A 26,379-nucleotide genomic window follows, 5' to 3' on the forward strand; every position below is an offset into this window, starting at 1 on the left:
TTTGCACTCAATTGCCAAAATATATAAAAAAACCCTCAAACTTTTTTAAAAAATGCAATTAAGCCCCACTTTTTTTTTTTTGCACTCAATTGCCAAAATGCATAAAAAAACCCTCAAACTTTTAAAAAAAAAGTAATTAAGCTCCACCTTTTTTTTCACTCAATTATCAAAATGCATTAAAAAGACCATTTGACCATTAAAGCTAATCGCCCCTAATTTTTTTCCAGTTAAAACCACCACATGTCGCAACCACTGCATGACATGTGACAAAAAATAATAAAAATAAAAATAAATAAAATTATAAAAATTATTAAATTTTAATAAAAATTAAAAATGATAAAAATTGTAAAAAATTATAAAATATATAGAAATATAGAAAAATTATAAAATTTTATAAAGTTGTAAAAGAATATAAGAAAGTAAAGAAATATGAAATTCATAAAAAATTATGAAAATTATCGTATCAAAAGAAATATTTTATAATTTTTCTATAAATTTTATTGATTTTTAATTTTATCATTTTTCCCCACATGTCACGTTGTGTTGCGACATGTGATAGCTTTAACTGAAAAAAAACTTAAGGGTAGTTGACTTTAATGGTTAAAGTGTCTTTTTATGTATTTTATAATTTTATAAAATTTTACAATTTTATATTTTTTCTAATTTTAATAAATTTATTTCTTTCATTTTATTAAATTTTAATAATTTGTTTAACTTTTATTTATTTTTATTTTTATAATTTTTACCACATGTCACGTTGTGGTTGTGACACAGAGTGGTTTTAACTGAAAAAAATTAGGAGTAGTTAAATTTAACGGTCAACTGTTAAAGTTTACGATTAAATGGCCTTTTTTTTGCATTTTGGCAATTGAATGCAAAAAAAAAAGAGGATTTAATTACTTTTTTTGAAAAAGTTTGAAGGCGTTTTTTTTTTATGCATTTTGACAGTTCAAGTATACAGTTGAGTGCAAAAAAATGACTTAATTACTTTTTTGAAAAAGTTTGAGAGCTTTTTACATCATTAAATTTTATTTAAAAAGGCATTGAAAGGGTGCAAGGGATATTTATTCATGATAAACGAGACTTAAATTTGAAGATCTTCTCAATTTAGCAAAATAAATTGAAAAAGAACTAAAACTCTAAAAACTAGTAAAGATTTTCTACTTACTCAAAATTGAAAAAAAAATACTTTTGTTATACATCGGTGATCACTGACTTGAGTCTTAGATAGGATTAGGGTCACTTACCCGTGACCTAAATAGGTCCCACTAGAAGATTAGGTGCGAAGCAAGCCACGAGAGGATAGCAAGGCGAGTTCGCGGTCCCTGCTCGTAGAACGAGCTCGCAGACTCAGCTCGCAAGGCAAAGCCAAGGACCTAGCTTGTAACGCAAGGCCACAGATCCAGCTTGTGAAGACCTAGGGAGCTCGCAGAAAAGGTCGTGTACTCCGTAGGCCACCTGGCGGCTGGGCCCACGTGTCTAGTAGGTACGGAGCCCGCCCAAAATGTCATTCCCAAGAATAGAAAGGATCGCGTGCTTTGTAGACACATGCTCAGTAAACTTCGAGCTCACAGAGAATGTCAATATTAGTGGTAACGAAGTCAAGACAAAATAGTGGGGCTCTATCATGAGCTGTAATAGTACTACTAACAATATATCAATAAATATAGGAGAAAATATTTCTCAACAACTTCATAGATTAATTCTAAGTTTTGAAATAAAAAGATAAATTAGTTTAAATTAAAAATAAATCTAATTACCTAAGATAAATAAAAATAAAAATAGTTTAAATTAAAAAATCTATTTATTTAAGATAAATTAAAAAAGAGATAAAACCAGTTTAAAAAATCTTATTTCTATAAGATAAATAAAATATAATAATTATTACAAATACAAAATTAGAGGTGTGCATGGGTCGGGCTACCCGGCCCGGCCCGAAGGCCTGCCCGAAATGTGGGAGGGTTTGGGCAAAAATATAGGCCCGAAAAATGGGCTTGGACAAAAAAATAAGGCCCGTTTAAAAAATGGGCCGGGCCTCGGGTAAGGTATTTTTAGCCCTTGAATGTTATTTTCTTGTTATTTTCTCCTATTTTGCTACCATTTTACTATTATGTTGCTATTATTTTGTTGTTATTGTTTGTATATTGTATAAAATTTATTTTATTGTTAATTTTCTTATTATTTTAAAGGCATTTGTTAATTTTTTATTATTTTAGAAGCATTTGCTTGTTAAGTTGCATTTATCTTAGTGTTATTTAAGTCTACATATTTTTAAAATTTATTTTTAATTTGTTGGGAAATATTTATTTTGATATTTTTGTATTTTGATGTATTATATATATTTAAAATAATTTAAAAATTAACATGGGCGGACCGGCCGGCCCGAGTTTTAATATTTTTATCCGGTCGGGCTTGGACAAAATTTTAGGCTCGGCCTGCTGCCCGAGCCCAATAAATGGGCATGATTTTTTAGTTGAGCCGGCTGAACTCGGACTGCCCGGCCCGGCCCATGAACACCTCTATACAAAATAAATGTAAATAATAGGAGTTGATTTTAGAAATTATTTTATAATTTTTCACCGAGAAATTATTTTATAGAATCTTTCTATCATATCGCTTATATTTTTTTCTAATTATTTAATGATATTTCAGTATTTTTTCATACCATTAACATATTTTTGTAATTTTTTTTTACCTTAACCCCGAATCTCAAACCCTAAATCCAAATTTAAGATTCAAGATTCAAAGTTCGGAGTTTAGGATCGGAGGAAAGAGCTAACAAAATTACATATCAATTACATAAAAAAATTTACTGAAATATTATTAAATAATTAAAAAATAATTTTATAGGATTCCATAATATAATTTCTGTATTGGAGTCCTACAATAATGATGAAAAAAGTGATTTACGGTGTCACATTTTGTGGAGTTGGCTATATCTCATCACTTTTAAGGAAACCAAACATGGCCTTTTATCGTTGGCGATTCAGAGGGATGTTTCCATTCCAGGCTCCTTTGACAAATGAGGCACTTCATTTCATTTCAAGTGTGCAAAATTTCATCATCTCCTTCTCCAGCGTGTTGACTTGGAAAAACAATGAATAAATGCAACCCGAATATGTTGTCTCCTGTCCCCATCGTTTACTCTTAACACAAGACTCACCCTACCATTTTTCTTTTTCTTTATTCTTCATTTCCATTCTCAATTTTTCTTGGAAGTTTCCCACTCCTTGTACGTCTCCCATCTTTTTTTCTTAATTGTTTGAATGAGTTATTGGCTAATTGTTATTCTGGTGGCTAATGGGTTTTAAAGTTTGATTTTTCTTTTCCCTTGTGTTCCTCTTGTTTATGGAATTACAATTGCTGGCTTAGTTTCTTTGGAATTGAGACTTAAAATATAGAAGTCATGGCTGGGATCCTAAGAAAAATTCTCCATGTTGGGCAATCATCCCCTCCCAAAGATGATGATAGTAACGTTGAATACTCATTTGCTATTGAGTACAATGGTCCTCCCGTCAGTTCTGATATCCCCAGAGCAGTTCCGGTGGACGTTGACCAACTCCCAACTGCTGCCACTATTTCTTCTTCCTATGTTTTGAATAACAACATTTCATTGCCAGTTATCCAACCTGTTGTAAATACTAACAAAATGAAGCAAAATCTAGCCAGACACAAAAAAATTGGTTCTGGTCTGTCCAATGAACCATCAATTCAAGTTGTTAGTTTGGATTCATTAGGTCAGACAATTGATGGCATGGGAAGTTGTGGCATTATGCAAAATTCTCATGTTCATGATAGTTTAGCTGATGATTGCAAGCAAGGTTTAGGGTTGCACAACAAGTACATGGATTCTCCTCATTCTGATACAACAGGTTCCGTTTTGAGCTCACCATCAGTTTCATCATCTGGGGTATTTTCTCAAAAAAGGGAGGATATTCACAACAATGAGACTACTACTCGCCATGTCAAAAGACCATCTGCTGTAACTTTCCGTGACCCTGAATCGTGCGACATGGTCCAGGGAGAGTCCAATTCCAACTATTCCGAGACGCAAAGCATGCATGCTGCTGAACAATCAATTGAGAGGAACGGGAAAAAAGGGTCATGTTATAGGTGTTTAGAGGGAAACCGGTTTACGGAGAAAGAGATTTGCATTGTTTGTAATGCTAAGTATTGTTGTAAGTGTGTGTTGAGAGCAATGGGGTCGATGCCAGAGGGGAGAAAATGTGTTACTTGCATAGGGAAGAAGATCAACGAGTCGAGGCGAGCAAGTCTTGGAAAATGTTCCCGGCTGCTCAAGCAGTTGCTCAATGAGTTGGAAGTTAAACAGGCAATGAGTTCTGAGAAGACATGCAAGGCAAACCAGCTACCACCTCAGCTGGTTCTTATCAATGGAGAGCCTCTGAATCAATATAAGTTGCATGTTTTGCAGACCTGCCAAAACCCACCAAAGAAACTAAAACCAGGACGCTATTGGTATGATAAAGTTTCTGGATTTTGGGGAAAGGTAATGACTAAACTTTCTTTTTTTATTTTTTTTCTTTTCATTCAAGTAAACTAGCTTCCATTATCTTCCACTAAAATTGAATTACTGCTGTGTTAAAATAATCAGGAAGGAGATGGTCCTTGCCAGATTATTACTGCCCAGCTAAATGTTGGAGGTCGTATCAAGGCTAAGGCTAGCAATGGAAATGCAAAAGTACTCGTAAATGATAGAGAGATTACAAGAAAAGAGCTGTGGATGCTGCAGGTTGTTGTGATGTACATGATTGACTTCTTTTAAGTAATGATATTTTAGACATGTAAGGTCAGTGCCAATCTGTTAAAATGTTTTCAGTTTGCTGGAGTTAATTGTGAAGGAAAACCGAGCTTTTGGCTAAGTGCAGATGGATCTTACCAGGAAGAGGGTCAGAAGAATGAAAAGGGACCTATATGGAAGAAGGTATATTTGCATAGGGATGTATAAACTTTCCCCTTATGGAATATACTAGTAATAACATGGATGTTGTACATGTACCTTACTTTCAGACAAGAATTAAACTTTTCTGCGCTCTCTTGTCTTTGCCGGTTCCTCCTAATGTGGCGAACCCTGCTGGGGAAGATGTCAGCCAGAGGACCCTAGAGCAGCAAGTGCTTCTTAAACTTCTTCTAACTGGCTATCAAAAATCAGGCACAAGTACAATATATAAGCAGGTAAATATATCAATGGAGGCAACTCATTTCAATTAGTCTTTCACCCATTTTTTATGGCTGTAAACAGAATCTGTTACTGATGACTACTATGGTTCTATAACACTGGACATGCAGATAGGATGTCCAAGTGAAACATTAATTTTTGTTACTTACATATTTCAGGCCAAGATTCTGTATAATGTTCCTTTCTCAGAAGATGAACGCCAAAATATCAAATTGAAGATCCAATGCAATTTGTATGGATACCTTGCTATATTGCTAGAAGGACGAGAACGGTTTGAGGAAGAAGTCTTACTAGAGAATAGAAAATTGCAGTTTGCTGATGGACCTGGTTCTTCGGGTACAACAATAATGATTATTAATTAGTCATTTTTCTGCAAGTTTTTTTATAAATTATTTTGTTCTCTGCGAAGTTGGTTACTGATAAAAATAGATGCATTTTCGGGTAAAACTTTTCTATTATCCCCTGCAATACTTGGATTAGTAGTGATAAGCCTCACAGATAGCAATATGATCTGTAAAAGCCTCAAGTATTTGCAATACTTTAGATATATATTCTTAGGATCTGGATAGAATAATTGACATTATTATTTAATAGTATGATCTTCATTGTTGACAGGCGGTGCAAGCCAGATTGATGGTAAAACAAAATATTCCCTTTCCCCAAGACTGAAAGCCTTCTCGGAGTGGCTTGTCCAAGTGATGGTATCTGGTAATTTGGAAGTCATCTTCCCAGCTGCTACTCGTGAATATGCACCATTTATTCAGAAGCTGTGGAATGATGCAGCCTTTCAGGCCACTTATAACCGGAGGCATGAACTCCACATGCTGCCCAGGATTGCTACTTATTTCCTAGAACGGGTAAGCCTGCTGCTCTGGGTTTTTATCCTTCCAACTAAGTGAGCAGCTGGAATTGCTTAGCAATTGGAGTAGTTTTTGAAGTTAATCTTTTCCTCAGGCTGTTGAGATCTCAAGGACAGATTACGAGCCATCAGACATGGATATCTTGTATGCTGAGGGAACCCAATCATCCAATGGACTTTCTAGCATGGAATTCTCTTTTCCCACAAGAGAAAGAGAAAGCTTTATTGATGGTTATCAACATGATCCATTAGCAAGGCTAGTTTATATTTGATTCTACACTTAAAGTTGTTTACTTTTATTTGTCTTCTAATCACTTTGAACTTGCTTAACATGACTGGTTTTGCATCTGCAGGTACCAACTTATTAGACTGCATCCCAGCAGCCTTGGGGCAAGCTGCAAGTGGGTGGGAATGTTTGAAGATATCAACATGGTCCTATTTTGCGTCTCCTTGACTGACTACGACGAGTTTTGGTTAGACAGTAATGGAGTTCTTATAAACAAAATGGTGGCAAGCAAGCAACTGTTTGAAACTATAGTCAGTCATCCCACCTTGGAGCAAAAGGACTTCCTTCTTATACTCAACAAAGCTGACCTACTCTTAGAAAAGATGGAGGAGGTTCCTCTGACTCGGTGTGAATGGTTCCACGACTTCAATCCAGTTATCAGTCACCATAACAACAATCTTACTGCTTCAGTAGCACAACGTGCCTTCCATTATATTGCTGTGAAGTTCAAGAGGTTATTCGATTCTCTTACACATAGTAAGTTGTATGTTTGTATGGTTACTGGTTTGGAGCCTGATTCTGTTGATGAAGCTTTCAGATACGCCAGAGAAATCCTTAAGTGGGATCACAACGATAATAGCTTCATCAACAACGAGTTTTCCACTACTACCGTTATTGAGGCAAGCACAACTTCATGACCCCCGTTTTGTGTATGCGTGTGTGCTCTAAATCACAGAACTCAATTCTAAAGCAGGGCAAGCATTTCTTTCTTTTGTATTTACTAGATTTCCAATATGTAAGTATGTATGTAACTCGAAAATCAATTAGAAAACATTCAAGTATTACTGGATATGTTTAAAGAGAACAGCTAATCATATACAGCGCTCAGATACAAAAGAAATGAACACTAAAAGCAGAGCTGGCTGCCATATCCACAATAAAACAACTCTAATTTACACAAAGCATAGAGTTGCCTTTACATATAAGGCCCAACAAAGTTAGGACAAGGGAACTTTCTCTAATTTATCATTACCAAGGTACAAACCGATCCATAAGCAGACAGACAGTAGCTTCAGACATTGTGGTTTCGTTAGTATCATCTTTAGAAGCATCTTTGTCTTCAACATGCCCTTCTTTGGTCGGAAACGGTTGGTCTTTCTTGGCCCTTATTGACAAGAATGGTTTTCTTGCTTCAACTTTCTCTTTAAGCTTTGCTGCTACCTCGCCCATCCATCCACCAACTACTGCAGACATTTTTCTCACTCTCTTTGGAATTTGTTTATGATATGCTTTTGCTTTTCTGGAAGAAACAGGGAGGGGAACCAAAAGGGTTAATATAGAAGAAAGGAGAGAAAAGCACGGAGAGTTGTGGTTTTTGCCAAATCAGTTGTAGTTTTCATTGGCGGTGTCAGTATCTGTGGGTTCTGACTCATTGGAAACAAAGAACCCATGTGTGGGACGGCCCCTAGATACTGTTCATTTGGAAGAAAAGGATATTCCCAAATCCTTCCTCAATATCTTCTCTCTCTCCTCTACCAAACTTCTGCCATCTGTTTGTTCATACCATCTTCCATTTCCAATTAGAAAGGTTACAATATGCAATAATTTATTTTACTTTGGAATTTAGTTTTTTTGTTTTTCCAAATTTTAAATTTTATATTTAATTATTAATATTTTTAATTTATTAATAACATTTTAAAGTTAAAAATATAATTTAATAACTATATAATCAAATAATAATTTTAACAATATCAATAATTGAACTAGATTTTTAAAATTTAATTTTTAATCAAGATTTTAATAAAACTTAAATTTAATCCAATTTTTCATTATTTGTATATTAATAAAAGAATTTTAAAATATAAAATTTATAGTTCAACTCAAATAAAAAACAATTATTTAATTCTGATTTAAATTCAGTCCAAGCCCGGGCTAATTCAGGCCACCCAAGTAGTGTACAGGTGGCATGGTATCTTTTTCTTCTCGTTTGTTATAGTTGGAACCCATTTTTTGTTTTCTCTAGAAGTAGAAGAAGACTGGCAATTTTCACGTGGCCAGTGGGTTTACGTAACAAATCTATTTCTCAACAATTTTGAAAAGGCAAAAGGCAATAAAAGATATCTCAAAGGGTTTTTGAGATATTTTAAGATTTTCTTTTTCTAGGAGGTTGATATTTTGGAAGATGTGAAAGGGAAATTATTCACTAAAACTTTAAATATTTTATATTTTTCCTTATCCTTTTATAAAATTAACATTTTATTAATTAAACCGTCTCATTTTATTGTAAATTACAAATGTCAAAGTTTGACTAAATTAAATTTTTAACTAATTTTAAATGAAAATTTTCAACTATTAAATATATATTAATATAAACAATATTTTAATTGATATGATTAAGATATCAAGTTAATTCAAAATTTTACATATATGACTTGTATAAACATATTAATAAATTCAACAATTAAATTAATAAAATAGTTTAGTAGTATAAAAGTTACAGAAATATGTAAAATCACTTAAGTTTTACATGGACACCAGTGTAAGTGAATCTCTCCCTATATATATATATATATATATATATATATATATATATACAACAACATGAATCATTAAGGACTAATTGCAGCAAAGAACATATATAGTAAATGTAATGAAACCGGTGATCATTTTGATACCACAATGTATGGCAGCTTTCATCGAAGTTCCCATCTAAATGATGTCCAATGTTGCCATGACGCCATCGGGCCCTGATGCATGGGAGGCAGATGAAGCCAAAATAAATTCCAGCTCAAAACCTCGATGTGGCAATCCCAACTTGATGATAAAGCAACTCCAGTTGAGATGTATTCTGAAACAGGGTTGAAGCATATGCCCTTCATCTCATTTCTCAAGTAGGGGCAATGGGTTCGTTCTGCAAGAGGGGACCAGGCTTCTCTTTCTTCATTTTTCTTTTCTGTAAGCCAATAGATGCAATGACTCCGTTGTGTCTAGTCAGCCAACATGACGGGTAATTGAAGTACCTCCAGCAGTTCACACCAACCTGCAAACAAAGACTTCAAATCCATGGCGTCCAACCTTCATACATGCTACAAAGGTTGTCAACACTAGTAGCTTGCTTAATTAAATAATCCACTTGCTCTGCAATGCTAATTTCCCTGAAAAAGGTTACAAAAGAAACAGCCTGTTAATACACATTTCACTTTATACCCATTTGCAGTCTCAGAAGGAAGTAGATACCTTCTCTCCGTAATGTCTCGCCCATCTAATTTCATTTCTACGCGTCTTAGGACTGACATTGCATAAGCATTTTTACCTGCAGGCAGAAATAGGTTACACCAATGAAGTAAAGGAGGGAACCCTAGGTCCTTTTAACAGGTTTCTTGTACTAAAAGCTCACAAAGTATCCTGGAGAAAGAGAAAGGGGAGTGGAGAAGAAACCCATTATAAAACAAGAATATTTCAGTAGTCAGTATCTAGTAAAAACCAAAAAATCAAAGCTAGTAAAGGAGCACCTAGATAGATTTAACAAAATCCATGGCAAAGCAGTAGTATCTCCTAATCTTAATAAAGAGGGAAAAAATCACATCATGAAAACTCCAGGTCAGACTTCACATCATGCAATTTATAGGTTCATAATTTTCCCCTAATTAATCCTTATCTTTTGGCCAAAAATGAAAAAATCAATTCTTATCTAATCGTCAAACAAAATAAACATTTCAATATTGAGATCTCAAGTTGGATGAAAAGAAATGCTATATATAGCAGCAACTGTGGACAAAAGCATAATAGGGTTCTAGGTGCAACTAGCATACTAGGGCAATCAGGAGATCCATTTGAGTTTGCAGGAAAATTTTGGGTGATTTATGTAGTGCTCAAAAGATGCTGTCCTCTAACAGCTTACAGAATGGAATAAAAACCCAGAGTTGCATTCAGTACACCAGCATGTTTGACTCAAAATCATCAACAGAACTAAAAAGAAGGCAGTTCCTAATCATGGTTCCAAGAACAAATCAACCTCTGTTTCTTAGTGGTCAAAGTATTATCCAAACAATAAATATTAAAAAAAAAAACCAACAGATGGTTCTTTAATTTGGATTTTACACTTACCCCTTGCTATTCGACTTGCTGTGTCTGTGCTAGGAACAGGAACTTCATGACTCTCATCACGAACCTCAATTTTGCCTAATGTAGATACTTCGTCCTTACCCTGAAATTTCACATCCAAGTTCACCTTGTTTGAAGGTTGCGAAGATTCAAGAGGAGCACTCACTGCTTCATCATTCACTGAGGGTACAGTTTTCAGATGTTCATTGGTCTCTTCATTTGCTGATTTCACTTCATTAGTATTTTTTACCTCCATGTTCTCGGACAATCTATGCCCACAACGTGAGATTTCATCATATTCACTTTCAGAAGACGGAACAAAATTTGGATCACCTTTATCCTTTTTCTGACTAGAATCAAGTGAAATCTTTTCCATCATCTCTACTACTGGGTCATTGATGCTATCTGAAAGACTAGTACCATTTGAGGTAATACTAGATTCCATACCGCTAGTGCCAATGCTATCTGGTGGTGATATCCATTCTTTCTCTTGCAAAGAAAGCCCAGTTAGACCAACAATATCTTTGGGGCTCCCACTGCCTGATGTTGAGATGCTCTCACCCCCTCTTTCATCATATTCAGTGGCATCACTGGCAAGATCTGGCCTTGACAAACTAATGCTCTGTGATTTTACTTCCTGGCTTTCACCCAGTCCTTCAAGAGCCTGGAGAGAAAGTGAGCAAGAATTATTATTACTCTTGGTATCATCAATATGCCATACTATAGTTCATATAATCTAAATCATTATTAATAGTATTGAAACTGGATTGTACCTTATGCAGGTTCCCAGCATGGAGACTAGCAGTTCGCGCAAGTGTGATCAACAATGAATGTAGTTCCTTCACAGAAAAGGTAAGTGATGGCACTAAAGGTTTGAAGGTCTGACAAGTCTCCCTAACTCTTAAGCCATAAGACTGGTATATGGCTTGTCCATGTATTGGAGATACTTCCATCTTGGTCTCTCTCTCCCTAGCCATAGCTTCAGTCATAGCAGAGACATCCTTGGATAAAACCGACTCTAGTGGAAGAAGGATTGCATTTGCCTGCTACAACAGCAAAAGGGGTAATATAGTTGTCAAATCACAGAGTCTCAAAGATCAGAAGAGCTTTCACAAAGTTATGTAATTTTATGAAAAAGACAAACCGAATCAAGGCAGCTAAACACAAACATTCATTACAAAGAAACTACGCAGTCAAGCAAAACCAAAGAAATGATTCAAAAAAAAAGGGGAACCTTCGAAAGATCTTCCATAAGAGAACGATGTACAGATGCAGCCTCCTTTCCCAGATTGTGGACATCATGCAGATCTTCAGTTATTGCCAAAACCTAAAGAGAAGCTCAATAACATCAGAGAGAGGGGAGCATCAAGGAGAACATAAAAGGAATTCCTTTAGTTAGATTTCGTAAGAGAATGTAACAGCATAAATTGCAAAAAAGACAACAGGAGAAAAACAAAAGATGAATGGGCTCTAAAAGAGCATGTCTCGGTGATGTGACTGGCTAAATAACAAAAGATGCTTAACCTTAATCAACACCAGAAATAGCCAAAGTTCCTGCAATAGATAGCATCTTTATTCTTTTCACCTTTATAATTATTTGATTTCTTGAGGCAGTGGGTGCAGAGTTTTCCTCAAGTTACTAACAGAAACCAATCACTTAACAATATATATTTCTACGTTTCTGCCTACCATGCCTTAATCAAAGCCATGATACTCCAATTTGTAGAAAAGCTATACAACAGCAAGCATGCAAATTGTCGCTGTTTTAGCTTTGAGATTGTTTACCTTGATGTCTTTGTTTGGGATGTTCTAATGGTATTGGGTGGGAGTTGGATAATTCCTTGGTTGTCTTATATAGCAGAACTTTGTGCACAAGACATGATTGTCAATATGGGCAACAGTAGCATTGCTTTGTAAAGGTGTGGATGCCTGTTCTATTTTAGTACAAGTGGGGTTGGGGGGGGGGGGGGGAAGATAGTTAGGGCCTTGCTATAGACTAGGGGTGCAGTTCTCCAAACGTTCTCTGGCATGCTTCTATGGGCTGTTCATCCTTGAAGGAATGTTGTGGGTGAGTCACATTAATAAATTGAACAGAAGATAAGGAACACAGACACAAACAAAAAGAACAAACTACTCTACAAGTCTTAATATGTGCTACCAACCCATAATGAAACTACAAGAACACATTAAAAAACAAACATGTTAAAAATAAATAAATGATCAAAACCATTAATGTTGGTATTTTTCCTTCAACAGGATGGAAGTTTTAAAACAAAGCCATTAGTAAATTCTGCTGACACTTTATGATCTACTTAGAGAGCATCTTTTGATTGTTATTGACATTAAAGAAAAAGTACAAACAATACCTCTTCCAGCATTGAACCAGATTCAGAAGTTAAAGCAGTATGGCCTCTCGATACGTGAGCAAATGCAGATAAAGCGACACTAGCTTCATATGCACAATCTCTCATTGCAAGTACAGTGCTTTGTAAATCACCTGAAAACAAAAATGCAAATGCAGAAGAAAAACAGATAGACATGCTTGTCTGAGCTCCACACGTGCAAATGCATTCAGATGATTAGAAATTAAGTAGTCAAAAGAAAGGAAAAGTAACCTGAGGCAGATTTTGCTTTAAGAGACGCAATGCATAGTTCATTCGTTGCAGAATACAAGCCACTAGAAGCAACTTCCATGTTGCTTTGAGCAAGCTTCCATTCTTGTTCAATACCTAATACAAGTCGAAAGACTATAGTAACCACCCATTTGATATCATAATTCAATTAAATCATTCAAGCATCCATTAATACGGGGAACTTACGTGTAAAAGAATGATAGGTAACCTCCAATTTTGTTAGTGCATTGAAGTAAGCTTGCTGCCACGTCCTGCTATCACCGCCAGTGCTCAATGCATACCCCTCTCTAGGGATCTGAAAAATACCATCCCGAGATGCCTCAAACTCTAATATTGACGTGCAAATTTTGACAACGCTTGATGCTTTTTCTCTTGCTTCCTGAAGCAGATGCCTGCGTCTCATCAGGTGGTCATGGAATTCAGGGGGAATTCCAGAAGCCTTGGTTGATGAATTTCCCGCTACACTGGAATTTGGTCCACCACAAGCCCATCCCATTGCTCTCTCCAGCTGACCTTCTGCTACAATAGAAGTGTGCTCACACGATTTTAGGCCCTCTATTGCACGACCTAATTTTGATAAGACAGATTGCATAGTTTCCAGCAACTTAGGTCTACTAAAGTTTAGAACAACAGGATACAATTCATCATCATTAGAAAAAAATTTCTGGAACAGAACTCTACTAGTATGTGACGGGGTCAAGCCAACATCATGCATCCATTCCATTTGCACAATCTCTAGTATAGTCTTGCGAAGAGCTTCTTTTAGCTCAGTCACCTGCCTTTTCATGACAGAAACTGCTGATCTTGCTGCTCTAGCAGTTTCATGTGTGTTGCAGTACTCCTCAAGCATAAGCTGGACTTTTTTAACAGCCTCAACATCCTTCCTTACATGATCAGTACTGGGCTCCTTTGCTCCCTCAGTCAGTAGCTTCAAATGTTCATTTTCTTTATCCAACCAAGATACTAAAGCTGGAGCAATTCGTATTTTGAGGTAGCGACCAATATACTCTTGAAGTTGAATTTCAAGCTTTCTCTTAACAACATCAAAAAGCTGCTCAAATCCTAGATTTTGATCCACAGATGATGCCATATCATGTATGCATGAATCAAGGATAGAATCCAGAACACCTATTTTCCAAATAAAGAAAGAATGGTTGTTTAATAAAGATCCAAAGTTCCAAACACACTCTGATACTGAGTGTCCAGAACTCAAAAATTCCACTAAATTAGGAATTTCATCTGAATGAGGAGCAAAGGAGCTACTCAATGAAGATAATGCTTTATCAACTGATTCTAACTCAGAGAAGGGTTTAACTAAGATGGCCAGTAATACTTGGCTTTTTGAATGATGGGACTCTCTAAAGTCATCACCAGTAATTAGAGACTGAAAATGCTGTTCACAAGAAACCAAGGAACTTTTAATCTCAGCTTCTCTTTTTATGAGAGAAGAAGTTCGCATATCTCTATGATTCCAAGTTTGGTGGAGCTGTTCCAGTTGTGCCCTGCAAGCCTCTTCTTGAGAGGCCAGCTCCTCTGCTTCTTCCCAAGATAGATGATCCCGACCCTTCATAGCAGCTTCCTCAAGAGCCAACTGTTGCTCAGTAATGAGGCCAACCTTAACAAAGTAGTTTTGTTCTAGTTCAGCCAAGGATGCCCTCTCTAATTCAACTTCGACTAGCTGTTCCAATGCTGTGTCAATAGATCCCCTTATTTGTGAGATTAATCCAAATGCATCCATAACTTCTGTATTGAATGAAACAGCAGACCTCATTATATCAGGTAAAACAACTTCTGTCATTTCCCCAATCAAACGCTTACAGCAATTTAAAATGGTTTTGAATATTGAAGCCCAGTTTCCTTCAGAATAATACTTTGAATAATATAAATCTCTATCAACACCTGGCATGTCTCCTCCAATTTGCTGCCATAGTTCATTTACAAATCCAGCAACAAGTATGCATTTCTCCACTTGCTCTTCAAACCCAGAGAAGACAGTACCAAGATCAGATTGTGGTCGACTGTTCTCGATTTGAACCCTATTGGTATGACTGTATATTTCAAGTATCCTATGCTTGACATCATCATACAATGAACGCACAGCTATACTAAGAACAGATAAGACTTTGTCTTTCTTCTCTTCCAGATCCTCTCGTATTCTAGAAGCCTTTGTACCATCATATTTTGATTCTCCATATTGCAGAGAAGAATTAGCATCTTCCTTCCTTACAAGACCAGCAGATTGCATGTATTTCATGAAAGCAAACATAAGTCGATCCTTAGCTTTTGATTCAGTCTTCGAGCCAATTGAGTTCACTAGCTCAGCACACTCTTCCTCAACTTTCTCAATCTCTGCTGCATATTTCTCTACTTTAAAACAAAGGTCATCATGACTGCTTTTCATAAACTCAAGGTTATCCCCATGTACTTTTGCAATCAATTCAGCAGCCTGCCTTCTTGCTAGAGAAAGGATGTCAGAAGAAACAGCATTTGCAGATAGCTGCAGTACTTGTGCCCAGCCATGCACTGTGCTGGTTGTGAGGTAATTCAAAGGTAGTACTCTTTGTAAAGCCAATGAATAGGCTTGAAGTGCCATTACCGCAGAAGAGAGCCCACGATCCAACTCAGCTATAAGCTGAGAAACTTCCCTATCTATATCATAGCATTGGGCTTGTGTGGGCTCAGGTACTATAGTCAGCGGAACTCCGGCTTCGGGAACAGCAGACGTAAGAGACAAAGCATCTGCCATACCACTGAGATTCATGCCGGCACTGATTTCAGGAATTAAACTGCCTCGTAAAGCATCAAGTATCCTTCCATGCTGCTCAATCCAAGTTGCAGCTTGTTGAGCTTTCTCGGCTACCACATTCTTTGCTTGTTTGAACTCTCGAGCTTGGATTTCAAATGATGCACAAATTTTCTCTGAATTACAAGTTGCTTCAGCAACAATTGACTTTGCAGATGTCTCGTGTAAAATAAGATTTGAACGCTCCTGGTCAGCTCGATAAAAAAGAGCAGAGACAAGCTCATATTGATTCAGAATATCTCTGAACCTCTGAAACATGAGTTCAACAATAAACATTTCAAGTTCAAAGCAAACAAAATGCTTGTCAGAAAAAGTTGCAGGTGGGAACCATTACCTCAAGAGCAGATTCGACAGCTGGAAATGTAGCCAACAAAAGATCGTGATGTTCCTGTATAAAAATTGAGAGATATCAAAAACTGTAAAAACTCCAAATAATTTCCGCAATAGAGACAGCTAAACAGTTCATGCAATGAAAGTAAACAATAGATTATCAGACAGATTAAAATCCTAACCAAAATCAGGAAATTAGATATTTAAAATGATGCCTAGAACAGAAAATACTCCGTTACACAGCCTAAATAATAACCAAGCAAGTTGTGGCTGTGGCCAATAGAGTCAATCATGCTTCCAAGTCTAAAAATTAAAAATCACAAGCACAAGCAAATAAGAACCTGCAAGGGAACACGAATTTCTTGCACTCTAGAAGCAAATAAACTCAAGCTAACAGCCAACTCCATGCCCTTTCTTTCTTCACCACCAATGGCAGCATCATCATGAAAATCTCCACGTGTCCACTCTATAAGTGGATCCCATACAAATACTTCCAGTAACATCAATAGTATATCCTTATTCTTCCTTAGAACACTGACAACTGCTTCACAATTTGCTCGAAATGTACCTTCTATGCCTGTCAACCCTAATGCAGCCTCAATTGTCTGGGTTAGCCGGAATGGAACAATCTCTGGGACTTTTAGTCTTTGCCCTTTATCAAAACAAACATTATAATCAATATGCATCACATCCCCACTACTGAAATCCAAAAGGATGTTATCCAAATGCCTATCACCAAGGCCCAGAATGTGACCGACCATGCTCATGGCTGCAACACTTCCAGAATACCTACAAGGGGAAAATATAACATATGTTTAAACGTTTCACTATTTATCTTAATGTTTAAAAAATTGGACAGAAGCATGCATCAACACCAAGATAAATTATATATAATTTCAAGTCCTATCTTTTACTGATAATATTAAAAGTTTAAAACCATTTATATGCAGATAAGATACAACTATTCCAACGAGAATGGCACTTGAATCTTATAAAAAAGGATAGAATAATACCAAAATTCAGTTTGCCATCAATAATGATACCATTCACAAGAAGCACATTTTATGAGCACTTCTAATAACTTCTGAACAATTGACTTGACAATAAATAATACCAAATACATTCATTAATGCTTAAGCCATATAACATTAAAAGTAGATTTCCTATTCTGTTTGCCTCTAGAATACTGCAAGACATACTACTCAAGCTACCATTGCAAAAACATAGAATTGATGGTGAATGCGCATCAATCCTTTTTTGGTTCTACAGCACTGGGAAGAATATTTAAATTTGGACCAAACATGGCTTTCTGGCCAGAAATTAAACACCGATTGATTCAGGGTTCATTAGGCTCAATTTTTTAGTATCTTAGCTCTTGCGATTTTTGTTTCCATTTATAATCAAATAGATTTAATGGTTGATGTTCGTACAACTATTCATGAAGTTAACTCTGTTCTTATGTAAATAAGGGTATTCAGGTGCTTTCTTAAATGATTTTCTTACTAAGTTTAATAATGGTTGCAATTGAAAAGTTTCTGGGTGTAAAATTTTATGGTTTAAAGGGACAAGGTCCACAATGCAGTTTTAGTTTCTTTCTGATATAAGTTATGGCTTTTCAAGTGTGGCTAAGTGAAGCTTTCTGGGAGCAAGTCTGTTACTGAAAGAATGAAGAAAACCTCTTCAGTTTTGAGTTAAAGGCTTTGAACCCTTCACTTGCACACCAAAGCTCTTGATGCAGAAGCTGCTTAGGAACCTCCTTCATAAGATCCAAAAGAACTTTACGCTTGACTTCATGAGGCCAATCCCTTCTGGAAATTACTCTCCTGATGCCTTTCTCCTTGAGTGCAGGAATAATTTTTCCATAGAACATATCACTTGGCCTGGGAACAGGAGGAACAGAACTTTTTGCACTTCCAGCTCCCAAAGCAGAAACTTGTGCAAGCTGGACACGGTTTTGCCAAGACTTAAAGATGCTGTATATGCTTATCACATTATCCACCCATTGGATTAGACCTGCCCGACCACTGATTGGAGTCACAGAATAGTAGCGAATGCCAAGCAAATTATGGTTAGTAGCAGAAGATGAATGTAGAAAACTATTAATGGCTTGCAACAGCTGCATGATTCTCGCATCAAGACGCAAATCTTCACGTCCTTTCAACAAATAAGTGTATGCTTTACCATCTGAACCCAGAATAACAAGTTTCTTTGGTTTCGTTTTGGTTGATAAGATAGTAAGATGTTCTGAGAAAGAAGCAATTGTGACAATTCCATGTAGAGCTGAAGTGAGAGCTCTGTCAGATTCAAATGGAGTGACTTGCTTTTCAAGACCAGGCATTGGAACATCAGAGGATGATAACATAGCCAGCTGAGGTGCAACTTCCCCTAAAGAAATTGAAGATTTCCTCTGATAAGATGCTAAGGATGCAGCAATATGGTCAAATGGCCGCCAAACATCTCCAAGTGCAGCAGCAGATGCTGGAGGAGTCTTAAGGCTTACAATGGCCGATTTTAACTGCTCTTTATATTCACGATGGAACCATAATTCATGAGGTGTCTCAGGCTTCCTAGAAGTTGAAGCTAGACGGCGTTCCAAAGCAACAACAATGGGAGCCATCATAGCTGAGTATTTGGCAGCATTTATCTTGTTCTTCTCACTCTGGCTAAGTGTAGTATTCTCTGCAATCCGTGCAGCTTCCTCTTTCAGAACATTTATACGCCTCATTACATCTGAAAGAAACTCAGTCAACATGGAGAGGAAATGAACCAGCAAAATCGAAGACAAAAGAAAAAAGCACAAGAGAAGACCAATAAAATACATGCTAGCAATAACCAATTCGACAATTGCTATGTAGTATAGTTTAAACTGAAGTATCAAATTACCTCTAGTTAGATGCAACTCATATGTCATATACAGTTTCAGGATATGCATGTTATGTATCACCATTCATGCTTAATATGAAACATCATAAAATCATAAGAATGCATATACAAACAAAACAGAGCAGAAGAAACCCTTTTGATGCTAAGCTTACCCATGTGAAGATCTTGAAGTGTGCTCAGCCATAGTTCCTCCCAAAGGACAGTCACATTTCCCAGCTCATTAATCACTAGTTGCACATCCTGAATTAATCTTGGATAAAGCTCTCTCTGTATGCAGCAAATTTATGCCTTAAAATTTGTCTATAAGCAACTCATCATTCAACAAAACAGAACCAACGTAATAAAGCCCCAAGAGAACCAAAAGTCTACAGGAATATGAGCAAAAAGGAGTAACAAGACAAAGGATTTAATTTTGCATCAATACATATGCATTTGATCAGCACAGAAGCATTCAAACACTCACAAAGAAGTTATCTCGTTCACTTTGCATTTCTGGTTCATTTCCATGCAACTTTCAAAAGCTAATAATCCTATTAAATCACCACTTAAAACCTCTGTCAAATGTTATAAAACATTTAGATTGCAGAATTGGCATGGATAGCATGTTTAAGACAAAGGTATTAGTAAACATATAAAGCAATATGTGCTATAAAAAGGTGCAAACAACTTTATTTAAGAGCTACTTATTCATTTAATCAACGAGACAGTATGCAGAATATCACAGATGACTCTTCAATATTGCAAATAAATAGGCATAAAAGACAGGACAAACAAAAAATTGAAACACTTTAACAACTGGCAAGCAGCAACCAAATGACAGGTAAACAAAACTAGTTATGCATCAGAGATCTTGCATCATAGTATTTAAAATTTTATAATGCACTAAATTTTAAAGTACCAAACAGCCAAGAATGTGCTGAAGTTCCTCAGAGGGCTTCTCTTCATAAGCATTTATATCAACCAGCGTTGGATACACTATAGATGAAGGAGAAAGCTTGGCTAACATCATTAATAAGCTCTCTATCTGCTTCCGGACAACTTCCTCAGGATGCGAACTCAACCTAGCAAACAATTGAGGTGTAACGTCCTACAAAGATAAATGTAATGTTAATAAGTAGTTTTGATGAAAAGAGAAAATGGCATGGGAGAAACTAGAAACAACTGCTTGCCTGCCATGACAACAGAGGAACTGTTGAAAGCGCAGGTTCAAGTGTGTCTTTTAACTCTAATCCATAGTAGAGAAGAATGTGCACGACATATAATGTAGCTCTCAGAGTATAGCTGCCAACTTTTTGTTTCTGGGACTGACAAAAATCACCAGACAACCGACCATCACAAAGCTTGGTAGACGAATATAATAGATATTTTATGAAAGCATGAGCTGCATGCCCAAATAGGGAGACTCTTCTCCTCCTCAACGACCACCAAATATCAATCAACTTATCAATTACATATGTTAAATGTGTTTCTTCTATTCCAAAATTTGCATGTTGCAAAGAACTCAGCAACTGAGAAGTTAGAGTGGAAGAAAGCCTTTCACCTCCAGAGTTTTCTGTACCAGGTGCTCCAGCCGCAACCTCCATCATATCCACTAGTTGCTGCACCAAAGTCATCGACATATTGTTGGTTCTCAAATTTTCAGCAGAACCAGAACAAAAACCCCATTGCTCTGCTCCATCATCTACATAGTCAGTACTATCCCTCTTCTGAAAAAGAGGCAGTATAACAGATTCCACTCTTTGGATCTCATCCTCGGTCATCTTGAATCTTTTAGGTGTGAGTTCAGAAACCAGAATAGGAGAAAAAGAGCATGACTGAAGACACTTCTCTTGTTGGTTAGCAACAGAGCTCTTAGCCTGATTGAAACACCAAGAAGCATAAGAAATCCAAGACTTGGCCATTTTCGGACAAAGTTGAGTGGATAACTTTGTAGCTGTACCCACTATTTCTTCAACAATAACATCTAAGCTCCAGTTAGAGCTTAAGTTTTCATCACTGAAAGAATAACCACCTATGCCACTGGAAGAAACAGTAGCCACATTTAGATCTGATAGCATCCTGAGAACAATATTCCTCAAATTCAAACTGGAATAATTCTGTCTCAACCAATTTGAAAGTTTCAAGCAAGCCTTGGCCTTCATCAAACCATCATCAACATCATTAACAATAAATGATGAAGAACATAAATAAGGACGAAGGAATGACCAAATATTTGCTAAAGCATCTTCAATCTTGTTCTCAGCGTGCAATAGCAAGATTCCCTCATATTGCAAATTCAAGTTTAGCAAATTACGGTATCTCTCATGAGAGCAACTCAACACATGATCTCTCAGAGAGTTAATCAAACAGTTTGCCAATGTCAGATTTCCTTGTTTACGAGCCAAACTCATCAGATTCATAGAAAGCTTTAAGGTAACAGGAGAAGTAGGGGAAATGGTTCGATAAACTCGGAGAACTTTCAACCAAGGGTTACAATCTTGATGTATTCCTTTAATCAAAGGCTGCAGTGGCAACAAGTATGAACCTAGACCAGACTGACTTAGTTTGGATTTGCCTTGGCTGCCCATGTGCTTCCAGCAGTTCCCTTGGCTTAGGTCATAGCCTTCTCCAACTGCAAAGATGCAATGCAACTGTGTGACACATGCAGTAGCCTCAGCTAATCCATCAAGTGGCAGAACAGACAACATTTCCTCCAGCATTAACTTGGCCTTCTGCAATTCATGTGGCACCTTGTCCAGATTTCCCTCAATCTTAAAAAGCAATGCCTGCAAAAGCATCTGCTCACTCCTTTGCAAGGCTAGTTTGGGATCAAGTGTGAGTTCACTGCTAGATTTTGGTGTCAAATCCAGGTATGCCCATGCAGCCTGAAGATCACCCTCATCAAACTGTGCCAATGCATGAATTGCATTCATCTCATTGCCAGCCGTAGTTAAAGCACCAGAATAACTCTTTCCAGCATATTTAGCCCGAAGTGTTTGCAACTCTAAAAGCCAGGATTCCAGAGATTTCCAGTCAGATACAGCCGTATAACTCTCTATAATACGTGCAATGCAAAACTGTGCACCATCAGAACCCATAGTACTGAGTGACTCCTCAGTCTGTAACAAGTGAGCAAAATGAGAAACAGCCTTTTCATATTGACCTTCTGCCTGATATACAAGCCCAGTTATCCACTGGAAAGGTTCAACTATGCCACTGTGATTCACTGACTGGTCTTCATCCAAAAGTAGAGGAGAAAAGGTAAGTGAAACCCATTTTTGCAGACCAATTAGAGCCTCTGATTCATGATTCCTGCATAGAGCCAATGACATGTGCCGTACAATCCTTGAGATATCTCCAATATATTTCTCCCTCATGTTATGGAGGTATTCAGTTACCTGAGCCTGAGACTTCTCTTTAAAAGCTGACACCACCAGATTTTTAAGCTCTTGCAGCCGCAGAGTGCAGTACTGAATGGTAGCATCGTGGCATTGTAACGCCAAACCAGCATTCATCATTGGCTCACAAATACGAGAAAACCACTCCTCACATACTTTCTTGTTTGCCCGGAAAAACAATGAACTCTGTCGGCCAGCAGATGGTAAAACAGCAGATCCCTCATATGCATTATATACATTTTTCTTAAGAGCCTCAACGAAATCCAACAATAACCTCATGGGCAACAAGTGTGCACCAGAAGAACCTATTATACTTAAGCTTCCATCATTCTGTTCACCATCAAGCTGTAGCACATGTGAAACATCCAAAAGCATCCGCTCCAAAGCTGCAAAAGTTTGAGTGGGCCCACCAAGGTTAGTTCGTAGACGAGTAGAAATACAATATCTAGCTGCCTCATGTATGGCCCACCAAGCACCAGCGAGGTTATTAACAGAGCAAAATTTTTCAAGAATATTTTCCATTTTTATATCCAACCATAGATCATTTGCACCTACAATCCCAGTCTCCTCAAGCTGTCCCAAACTGCTGTCCTTAGAGCTCCTACATGTATGAATAAGGCGTTGGATCCAAGAAGAAAGAGGCACTTTCCATCGTTGTGAAATGTAACTCAAAATGGAAACAAGTTGCTGAGAGTGAAGCTGCTGAGGCAGCTGCTTTAAGGCAAATACTTGCTTCCAGTACAAGTTTGAACTATTGCCTAACATAAGAGCTCGGGGCCTGGAATTGCTAAAGGCTCCAATATCGTGTATACCATATACATACATTGTAGTCAACAAGACATGAGACAGAAGCCTAACATAGGCATTTCTAATGTCAGCATCTGGATCACCAAGCTTTTCCAGGACCACATCACTAACAGAATTAAAGTACAAGGGATGCATCAACCTAGCTTGCAAAAGCAGCTCCAAAGATAATGTGACATGTAACCTGACCTTTGGTTCCCTGTCAAATGCAGCCTCCAAAATAGAGAAAATCAAATCTCCAAAAAGAGAGACATATCCAAATTCTTCATAAAAATTATATCTCATATTTGCACTCTCACATATGGAAATGAGATCTTCACAGAATCTTTGTACCCATTCCAAAGCAACTATTTTAACTGCGACAGGAGAAGAAACATGGAGAGCTCTAACAAGAAGTGTGCCAAACTCCCTTAGATACTCAATAATCACAGCTGGATGGACATCTCTAAGACTATTACCATCAAGTACTTTTTCAGTAGCAGCATCCCCAACAGGTATGTTGCCACTTTGATTTCTAATGGAACACTTGCTAAAGAATTTAACCATACTTAACCTATCTAGTGTCTTGATAACATGGACTTGCAATTCCACACAAAACTGAATAGGTGACTCAAAAGGACTCAGCTTCTCAATGATAAAAGAAATCAAACTTTCTGACCTCTGAAGATACAAGGCAGTGATCTTTGGTTGGACAATCAAACTGTTACATCCACACAAGGAAATGGAGGTTAACAAAACTTTCAAATCAAATTTAATCAATGCAAACAACTCAAATTTAGAGTAACATCTCAAATCCCCCGCACTATTAACCTCCTCTCCATGAACTATTTTTTTTTTAAGCATACCCTTCAACAGCTCTAGTTCTTCAGTTAACAAGGTCATTGCCTGTTGAACTATTTCATCATTCCCCTGTTGAAGCAAGAAAACATAAGTAGCTGCAGAACTTCCAGTGACTAAATGATTTGGATGCAAGCGCAGCTGAGATATTGCTCTGTCAAAATGAAGAATTTTCTTCACAGATGAGGGAAGGAGGCCAAGCTTTTGCAAAGATAATAATTGAAGATTAGTTTTTAACACTCCATGAACTTGAAAGGAGGTTATCTTCCCAGCTCCAAGAGGCCGACTAGTGTTTCCCAATTCCAAGCTCTGAAATAATATGTCAATAGCAAGTGGGTAAAACGTGGAAAACCTTTCTTGTAATATTTCTGCCAATAGAGTCAAGCACTTCCAAGAATCCTCAATCCATCTTGACCATCCAAACTTCTTTCCAACAACAGATAAACATCCCAATAACCGGGGAAGCATTTTGCTTAGAGGTTCACTTATTTGTTCAAGTAGATTCATTTCAAGCAATCCAGATGCAGTCGATTGCAAAACTGTAGAAAAACAAGAAAGCAATGCAAGCAACCTACGAAACTGTTGTGGGGTTCCATGGGTCCCATCCTGAAGCAATACATCCATGTCTCCCAGGAACTTAGACAACAATCCCAGAGAAAACTGCAAATTACCCACCCAATGCTTCTGAAATTGCAAGAAACTATCCATAATGACCCTCCTGTCAGATTCTGCAAGGTCAGGCACCAATGCCCACCCAAGAAGAAGATCAATAATGTCAAGAAAATGCGGTTGGAAAGACAGCGAAAACTTCAATGATATCAAAGTCAAAACACTTAGAAGCCGATGTAATAAACTCAAGGAAGTTCTCTCATCCTCCAGAAGTTCTTGGCATGCTTTGAGGATTGGTAAAGCATATCTTTCAATCGCACCCACATCACCAACACTAAGAAACTCACGTAGACCTTCCAAGGCCAGTTCCGTGGTCCCGTCCCCAGCACTAATATTACTAAGCAGTGGTAAAGCCCATCCAATGAACCTGTCCACCAAACTACTGAGCATAACATGGTTTTGCCTCCCACTTGATCCTATTGGGACCGAACATACAACTGCACAAAGAGCAGCATATGCAATAGCAGCAGACTGCCTCACTGCGTATGACCTGATCAAATTTGTGCCAGAAATTTCAACAAGCTATACATAAAATATATTCTAAGAATCACATATTTTTTTAAAAATTTGGAAGCATGATCTCAAAGTTCTCAGAACTCATAATTTATAGTCTATAAGCATTCTTTTTAAATTGTAATTTAACAATTTAATGGTCAAGCATACATAAGAACAATTCTTCTTTTCTTTGAGATAAAAAATTGTTACCACGTAATAAGAAAACAAAGAAAGTAAACAAAAAGAAATAAGCATAAATAATGTTGAAATTCAAATAAATTTAAATGCGAGCGAGAGGGACAGAGTTATACTTGTCAGAAAGAAGTTGACAGAAGCCTTGGGCGAGGAAAGAAGCGGAGTGGGCGACGAGGATGGAGTTAGGAGGGTAAATGATGGCGCGGTGGAGAGAATTAATAGCTGCAAGACGAGCTGAGTCGTTTTCGTCGGATTTGGTTGAAACAGTGGGAGTTGATGCAGTTGTGGGAAGCGTAGTTGAGGCAGTGGTGGAGGAAGAAGAAGTGACGGAAGCGGTGGCCGCGGCGGTGGTGTCTTTGGGGAGGGCAGCGGAAAGGAGAGCAGCCAGTTGCTGTTGTTGGTGGTGGAGTCCTTGCATCATTGTTGAAAAGATATCTATGGCTTCGCATCTCTTGATCGTTTCCCTTCTGCGCTTGCTTGTCCCAGCGGATGCGTTTCAAAGCGTTCCGTTGTGGCGTTTTCCCTTTCTTTCTTATATTTTCTCTTTCTTTTGTAATACCGAATTATAGCTTTAGTTTTTTTTGGTAAACTGCATCTAAAGTCACTCATTAAATTTTAAAATTTTAAAATATCACCGAAAATTATTAAATTTACACTTTTTTTTATAGGTCCCTTAAAATTGTAAATATAATAATCATTTACCATTTGATTTTCAATCATCGTACTTAAAAGCCCCCGCCTCGAGTAAGTTCCATTGATTTATAAAGATTATTTGGCATAATAATAAATTTAACTTTTAATATTTACATTTTTATCAATTTGATCCTTATTCTTTTTTAGCTAAATTTGACCTCAATCTTATAAAAATAATCGAATTTGACAATTAACCTTCCAAAAGAGTCGAATAGTTATTTTTATAAGATTCAATTTTTAAACATAACAGCTCATATAACAATACATGTATACT

At 37.0% G+C, this 26,379-nt stretch overlaps 2 protein-coding genes across 2 annotated transcripts; one reads left to right on the top strand and one right to left on the bottom strand.

Annotated features, from left to right (window-relative positions):
• Nucleotides 1-2,897: 2,897 nt before the first annotated feature.
• Nucleotides 2,898-7,584, top strand: LOC108487729 (extra-large guanine nucleotide-binding protein 1-like). Its single transcript, XM_017792097.2, has 8 exons — nt 2,898-4,507; nt 4,613-4,750; nt 4,838-4,942; nt 5,029-5,193; nt 5,356-5,533; nt 5,813-6,054; nt 6,152-6,312; nt 6,410-7,584. The coding sequence occupies exons 1-8, from the start codon at nt 3,407-3,409 to the stop codon at nt 6,978-6,980; spliced, it is 2,661 nt and encodes an 886-aa protein (XP_017647586.1). The 5' UTR covers nt 2,898-3,406; the 3' UTR covers nt 6,981-7,584.
• A 1,130-nt stretch (nt 7,585-8,714) lies between these two features.
• LOC108489099 (uncharacterized) lies at nt 8,715-26,050 on the bottom strand. The gene is made up of 15 exons (XM_017793381.2): nt 25,529-26,050; nt 20,205-25,212; nt 19,934-20,122; nt 19,188-19,302; nt 17,829-18,882; nt 16,494-16,941; nt 16,157-16,210; nt 13,206-16,071; nt 13,002-13,115; nt 12,753-12,883; nt 11,621-11,713; nt 11,160-11,429; nt 10,390-11,050; nt 9,520-9,595; nt 8,715-9,437 (listed from the first exon to the last, which is right to left on the bottom strand). Exons 1-15 carry the CDS (start codon nt 25,831-25,833, stop codon nt 9,338-9,340), a joined length of 11,484 nt encoding a protein of 3,827 aa, XP_017648870.2. The 5' UTR covers nt 25,834-26,050; the 3' UTR covers nt 8,715-9,337.
• Between the last annotated feature and the right edge of the window lie 329 nt (nt 26,051-26,379).

The sequence above is a fragment of the Gossypium arboreum genome, chromosome 2 (genome assembly GCF_025698485.1).
Source record: "Gossypium arboreum isolate Shixiya-1 chromosome 2, ASM2569848v2, whole genome shotgun sequence".
NCBI lineage: Eukaryota > Viridiplantae > Streptophyta > Magnoliopsida > Malvales > Malvaceae > Gossypium > Gossypium arboreum.